The 7,500-nt window shown below is 39.1% G+C and overlaps 1 protein-coding gene across 1 annotated transcript in view; it reads left to right on the top strand.

Moving 5' to 3' along the window:
- Window positions 1-7,500, top strand: part of LOC113800493 (relaxin receptor 2) — a 185,470-nt gene that overhangs the window by 154,740 nt on the left and 23,230 nt on the right. The window contains exons 16-19 of the mRNA XM_070138081.1: window positions 3,784-3,855; window positions 4,887-4,976; window positions 6,433-6,500; window positions 7,190-7,351. Coding sequence (XP_069994182.1) covers window positions 3,784-3,855; window positions 4,887-4,976; window positions 6,433-6,500; window positions 7,190-7,351 — 392 coding nt within the window. The remainder of the gene's footprint in view (window positions 1-3,783; window positions 3,856-4,886; window positions 4,977-6,432; window positions 6,501-7,189; window positions 7,352-7,500) is intronic.

The raw sequence follows: 7,500 nt of genomic DNA, 5'->3' as shown, positions 1-7,500 counted from the left end.
ATGCTGTGCCCTGGCTGGTTGATGGCATTGCTGGTCCCCTGCCTGAGCGCCGCTGAGGGAGGGAAGGATATGTAGAGTGGGTTGTTGGATAATTCTTTGGGGTGGCTGGTTGCTTTGCCTCCCTTTCTTTGCTTCAGGTTGTTGGTACCTGAGTGAGTGCTGGTACCAATTACTTTCATCTCCTCCTCCCTTTCCTCCCCTCATACCTTTGGCCACATTTCCTTCATCCTCCTTCTACCACCCTTCCCTCCCTCTTTAATCACCCTCCCTTTAACTCACCTCTCCCCCTTTGCCCACATACCAACTACCTTCATCTCCCTCTCCCTTTCATCCCCTCCCCCTTTTAACTACATTTCCTCCTCCTACCCTTTCACCACCCTCCCTCCCCCTTTTAATCACCCTCCCCTCCACTTCCCCTTTTAATCACCCTCCCCTCCACTTCCCCTTTTAATCACCCTCCCCTCCCATCCCCCCTTTTAATCACCCTCTCCCCCCCCTTTTTAATCACCCTCCCCTCCCCCCCTTCTAATCACCCTCCCCTCTCCTCCCCCTTTTAATCTCCCTCCCCTCCCCCACCCTTTACCCACTCTCCCCTCCCCCCTTAAACCCCTATATTAAATTCCAGGTTATTATTAGATAACAGAATCCGACCAACTTACAGGGTGGTTGCATTTGCATAGTCAGCTCCAGCTCCAATATTGTTATGTTATTTTCTGCGTGGTATAAGAATACTAATTGATCTGCTTGTTTATTCTAAGTAACTGTTCTTTTATGTCCGTATGACAAGGATGTAAAGTGTTCTTTGAGAAAATTGTATGTGATTCTACTATTCAAAGGCTGTGTGGTGGTATACGAGTACTAATTAACCTGACATGTATTTTCTGTATATTATGTTTTGTTACTCGCGCATGATAGAGGTAGAGAATACCTTTTGTAACAATGGCATTAAATTTTGCCGGGCATATTGTGATATAAGAATATATAACGACCTTTATTTTTGCTACATATATTCCATCCTGTTTTGTAAAAAAAAAAGGAATTATATAAATATATATATATATATATATATATATATATATATATATATATATATATATATATACATATATATATATATATATATATATATATATATATATATATATATATATATATATATATATATATATATATATATATATATATATATATATATATATATATATATATATATGTATTACAATTTGTGTTCGCTGAATCTATGACATCACAATGATGATTTTTAATCTCCTTGCTCTTGTATAATGCCAAGACCGAAAATATCCTTTCGTGCAATTAAGGTTTACCAAACATATGCTATGCAGTAGTACATTCAATTTGCATACTGTGTGACATTTTATACGTAAAGGACATAAATTTAATCAAGATTCATGGGTGATGAGATCATACTTACGTAACAGTAAATACATTATATAGCATGCTGTGTGCGTAGGAAAAGTGATATTTGCTTACGATTTCAGTAAACTAAATTTCTGTTGACATACTTATTACATGGTATCCTCTCTGCTTTATGAAGGACGAAAATCAACAGAAACTGGCTCATTAGAGGGTTTTTCCTTCTGGTTCTTCTACTCTTTTTCTTCTCTTTTTCTTCTTTTTTTCTCCTCCCCCTCCTTCTCCTCTCCTCCTCCTGTTCCTATTCTTCTTCTTCTTCTTCCTCCTTTTCCTCCTGCTCCTTCTCCTCTTCCTTCTCTACCTCCTTCTCCTCCTCCTCCTTCTTCGTCTTCTTCTTCTTCTTTTTCTCCTCATCCTTCTTCTTTTTCTCCTCCTCTTTCTTCATCTTCTTTTTCTCCTCCTCCTCCTTTCCTGTTCCTCCTCTTCTCCTCCACCTCCTCCTACTTTTCCTCCCCCTTCTTCTTCCTCTCCAATTCATCCTTCTACTTCTTCTTGTCTGCATTTTGGTCGTCTTGGTAGATCTTATGCATATACAGATATATGTATCACCTCCATTTATATTTTCTATGACATACAGTATATAGAAACTGCAGATGTGAACGCCTGATATTAATCTACATTCCTTTGACATTTTGTATGTAGAATATTTATTATGATATAAAATGTGTAAACGTTAAAAGTACTTTTTTCCGTGGATAGTTCTTTCGAAGAATATTTATCAATAAAGTTTTTATATAAGGATTATTTTTTTCGCGAATTTTTTAAAAAGAATGTTTATCGACAAATATTCACATTCTACAGAATATTGTATCCGCTGTAAGAACGACAAAACTAAACCAAATCTGTGTATCGATTTTTTTTTATCATTTTTTGTATATTTGAAATATTGATCATAAAAAAATATGTGTATCGTACGAAGATTTTCATAAGTTTAATAGTATTTATAATATTTATCATAATAATAATAAAAAAACTTAATCTTTGTGTCGTAAAAAGGTTCATCAAAATTCTGATAATGTTTATGATATCCATAATAAAAAAGCGAACAAGATCAGTGTATCGTAAGCGTAATGTATTCATCACATTCCTTAAAACCATCAAGCTGTTGTTTTTATCTGTAATGATAACGTCTATAAAACAAACAAAACATTCAAAAAAGGTTAAAAAAAAAGGCTTTAAAATCGTCTTAGGCCTCCCTAATGAAGAAGTCTTACGTCAGGCGAAAAGTCCACTCGTGCAGATGGATATCCGACGAATATGAAATTGAGACTGATTCTACCCTGGCTACGTGTACGAGACTGAACACCCCCCCCCCTTCTATTCCCTTGCTTTATCCTCTATCTTATCCACTTCTATCCTCGCATTCTCTGTTGTTTTTCTTTTGTCCGCTCATTCTCTATCCCTTTTCTTCTATCCGCTCATTCTCTATCCCTTTTCTTCTGCCCTCTTATTTTCTGTCCCCTTCTTCCATCCCCCTCTTTCTCTATTTCATCTTGCTCTCTTCCAATCATCTATTTCCTCCTTTTTTCTTTTCTTCTTACGTCGTTTATCTTGTCCTTTTCCCCCTCTTCCTCCTCCTCCTCCTCCGTCTCTACCACCTTCCCCTTCAACTATTTTTCTTCTTCTTCTTCTCCTCCTCCTCCTCCTCCTTCCTCTTCTTCTTTTTCTTCTTCTTCTTCTTCTTCTTCTTCTTCTTCTTCTTCTTCTTCTTCTTCTTCTCCTCCTCCTCCTCCTCCTCCTCCTCCTTCTCCTCCTCCTCCTCCTCCTCCTCCTCCTCCTCCTCCTCCTCCTTCTACTACTTCTTGTTCTTCTACCCTGGTCCCCCCCATTCCCTTCCTCTTTTCTCCCCATTTCCTTCTGTGGTCTCCTGTTCCATCCTTTACCTCTCCCCTCCCCACTCTCCCTGTATCATCCTACCCCTCCCTTGCTTTCCTCTCTTCTGTTCCCTTCCCATCCCTCATGCCTCCTTCCCCCCTCCTATCCTCCTTACTCTCTCTCCTTCCCTCCTGATATGCTCCTCCCTCCCTTCTTCGCATTTGCTATCCTCCTCCCTCCTCCTCCCTGACCCCTCCTCCCTCCTCCCTCCCTCCTCCCTCCTCCTCCCTGACCCCTCCTAACACTCCCTCCCTCACCCTCCACTCCCTATCCCCATTCCCCACACCCTCCTGCACACGAATGTAAACAACTTTAATTAAAAGTAAGAGGCCACATGCTTAGTAGAATCTCTGTACAGACCCCTTTAAAAAAGAAGAAAAAAATATTATACCATAAACAGCAAGTTTTATGATGAAACAAACATCCCTGTTGCACATTAATTTTCCTCTTCCCGCTTCCCGCTTTCTCTCATAGGAACCTGGACGGCAACCCGCTTCAGGTTCTAGAAGTTTCCACGCTCTCGGCTCTGCCCAGCCTAGCGTCGCTGTAAGTATTATGGTATGGAATGATGCAGTCCTGTGGAGAAGGGGGGAAGGTAGGGAGGGAGGGAGGAAGAGAGGGACAGAGAGAGGAGGGAGGTAGAGAGGAGAGGGAGAGGAGGGAGGTACATAGAAGGAGAGGGAGGAGGTAGAGAGGAGAGGAAGGGAGGGAGGGAGGGAGGAAGAGATGAGGGAGGTAGAGAGAATGAGTGGGAGGGAGAGAGAAGGAGAAAAAGGGAGAGAAAGTGAGGAAGGGAGAGAAGGTGAGAGAGTGAGGAAAGAAGAGAGGGAGAGGGAAAGTGAGAGAGAGAAAGAGAGAGAGAGAGAGTGAGACCGTATATAGAAAGAGAGAGCGTGGGAAGAAAGAGAGATGCAACTCGCACAAAAAGAGAAAAAGAAGAAACACACAGCAGAAAGCGAACACAAGGAACATAATCTCACACGAAAAAGACACCGAAGAAAAAACACACACACACACACAACAGAAACAGAAACAAACAAACTAACCAACAAAACACACACACACACACACCACAAACATCAAAACAAAACAGAAAACGTCTGCTCATCCCACATCACATCCAAATAACCCAAATAACCTTCCACTCTCCTCCAGAAAAGAAGATCGCCCAACTAATAACTCTTTTCCTTCCCTTTCCCCCTCCTCCTCCTCCTCCTTCCCCTTTCCCCCTGTTCCTCCTCCTCCTTCCCCTTTCCCCCTGTTCCTCCTCCCCCTTCCCCTTTCCCCCTGTTCCTCCTCCCCCTTCCCCTCTCCCCCTCCCCCTTCTCCTTCCCCCTGTTCCTCCTCCCCCTTCCCCTCTCCCCCTCCCCCTTCTCCTTCCCCCCTGTTCCTCCTCCTCCTTCCCCTCTCTCCCTCCTCCTCCTCCCCTTTCCTTTTTCCCCCTCCTCCTCCCCCTTCCTTTTTCCCCCTCCTCCTCCCCCTTCCTTTTTCCCCCTCCTCCTCCCCCTTATCCTTTCCACCTCCCCCTTCCCCTTTCCTTTTCCCCCTTCTCCTCCCCCCTTCCCCTTCCCCCACAGACGCCTGACAGAGATGGACCTTCAGGAGGACGTCTTGGTCAACATCTCCAACGGACTAGGACTTCAGACGGCGCCCAATCTCTCCCACATGTGAGTCCTTATTGACGTAACGAAGGATTCCTGGTGGTCCTTTGGTGTGGATTGCGGATGAGAAGGATCTGTTTATGTTGGTGTGGATATTAGTGGCTTGGCTGTGTAGATCTGGATATAAGTGGATTGACTATGTAGATTTGGATATTAGTGGATTGAGAGATAGAAAGGTTCTCGGTGGATCTTTGGATGTGAAGGATCTGGTTATGTTGGTGTGGATATTAGTCAGTTGACTGTAGATTTGGATATTCGTGGATTGAGAGATTTTTGATGGATCTTGGGATGTGTGGGTATTAGGGGGCTGATTTTACAGATGGGGATACTAGTGGACTGATTGTGTGGGTGTGGTTAGGAAGGATCTGGTTGTGTAGGTGAGGATGCTGGTGAGTTGATTATACAGATGTAAATATGAGTTGTCTAGCGATGCAGATGTTTCTTGGTGGATTGGTTTTACAAATGTGGATATTCATATACTGATTATGCAGATGTGGATACTAATGGATTGATTATTTAGGTCTGATTATGTAGATGGATATTCATGGATTGATCAAAGAGAAGTGGATATGAATGATCTTTTTATATAGGTAGACTAGTTCTATAGATGTTTGTACTGAGGGTTTGACTATATATATGTATATATATATATATATATATATATATATATATATATATATATATATATATATATATGTGTGTGTGTGTGTGTGTGTGTGTGTGTGTGTGTGTGTGTGTGTGTGTGTGTGTGTGTGTGTGTGTGTGTGTGTGTGTGTGTGTATGTATGTATGTATTTGTGTGTGTGTGTGTGTGTATGTATGTATGTGTGTGTGTGTGTGTGTGTGTGTGCACCGCTGCATAGCTGATATATACATATATATATATATATATATATATATATATATATATATATATATATATATATATATATATATGTATGTATGTATGTATGTATGTATGTATGTATCTATATATCATCTATCTATCTATCTATCTACCTATCTATCTATCTATCTATCTATCTATCTATCTATCTATCTATCTATCTATCTATCTATCTATCTATCTATCTATCTATCTATCTATCTATCTATCTATATATATATATATATATATATATATATATATATATATATATATATATATATATATAATGTATGTATGTATGTATCTATATATCATCTATCTATCTATCTATCTATCTATCTATCTATCTATATATATATATATATGTATATATATATATATATATATATATATATATATATATATATATATATATATATATGTATGTATATGTTTATACACATGTATGTATCCGTATAAACAAAAACATAAGTAACAAAGTGGAAATACATGTGATGATATATAAATGATCTTTAGCAAACATATAAACACATATTCATTCATAGATTATTTCTCTCTCAAACCGATTTAGAAATTATATTGATTTCCCTCCCAGATACACGTTAAGGTTCCGGTACTGTGGCCATTTCCCCACCGTTCCCGACTGCCACCCCAAGACAGACGGTAAGTAGGTTTTATGATTTGACAACATTTCTATTAAATTTAGTTTCTTCGTTCACTGCCCTTGGTTCAAGTTTGACCGTGTTCAGTTCATTAGGATCCATTAAGGGTTGTGATACAGCCAGCTGCATTTGCTCCTGGGAACTCGTCTGACATATGCCGTGTAAGTGAAATGTGGGTTGCAAACACCGTAGAGTTGTGTCAACACTAGCTCCTGAGTAACTATTTACTCAAGTGTTTTTCAAGGTAATTCTGCTTCATATATATATATATATTTTTTTTTGTTTGTTTGTTTATCGGTACTTATATGTTTACCTATTTCTTGTTCATATGTTTACCTATTTATCAGTATTTGTTGATATAACTATTTATCATTCTATTTATATAAGTTATTATTTTATTATTATTATTTGTTTTTTATTATTGTCATCATCATTATTTTATTATTATTATCATTATTATTATTATTATTACTATCATTAGTATTGATATTATCATTATCATCATTATTATATGTTTACCTATTTCTTATTCATCTGTTTACCTATTTATCAATATTTGTTGATATAACTATTTATCATTCTATTTATTTGTTATTATTTTATTATTATTATTATTATTATTATCACTATCATTATTATTGATATTATCATCATCATCATTATTATTATCCCTCCTTTTTTCGTATTCAGGTGTATCGTCCTTCGAACACTTACTCGTAAGGGTGGAACTTCGTGTAGCTGTGTGGCTTGTGGCGTTCCTCACCCTGCTAGGTAACGTGACTGTGCTCGGGGGGCGGGGCTTAGCGAGGGGAGATAACAAGTTGCTCTCGCTCTTCATAAGGAATCTCGCCGGTGGGTGCTGTTGCTGTGTCTTTCTTTCAATTCCTCTCTCTTTCTTTCTTTCGTTCCATCCTCTCTCTCTCTCTTTCTTTCTTTCCATCCTCTCTCTATCTTTCTTTCTCTCTTTCTTTCCATTCTCTCTCTCTCTCTCTCTCTCTCTC

This window comes from Penaeus vannamei, chromosome 24 (genome assembly GCF_042767895.1).
Source record: "Penaeus vannamei isolate JL-2024 chromosome 24, ASM4276789v1, whole genome shotgun sequence".
Taxonomy (NCBI): Eukaryota; Metazoa; Arthropoda; class Malacostraca; order Decapoda; family Penaeidae; genus Penaeus; species Penaeus vannamei.
The sequence above is the reverse complement of the archived record's forward strand: the minus strand, read 5'-3'. Positions and strand labels throughout refer to the sequence as shown.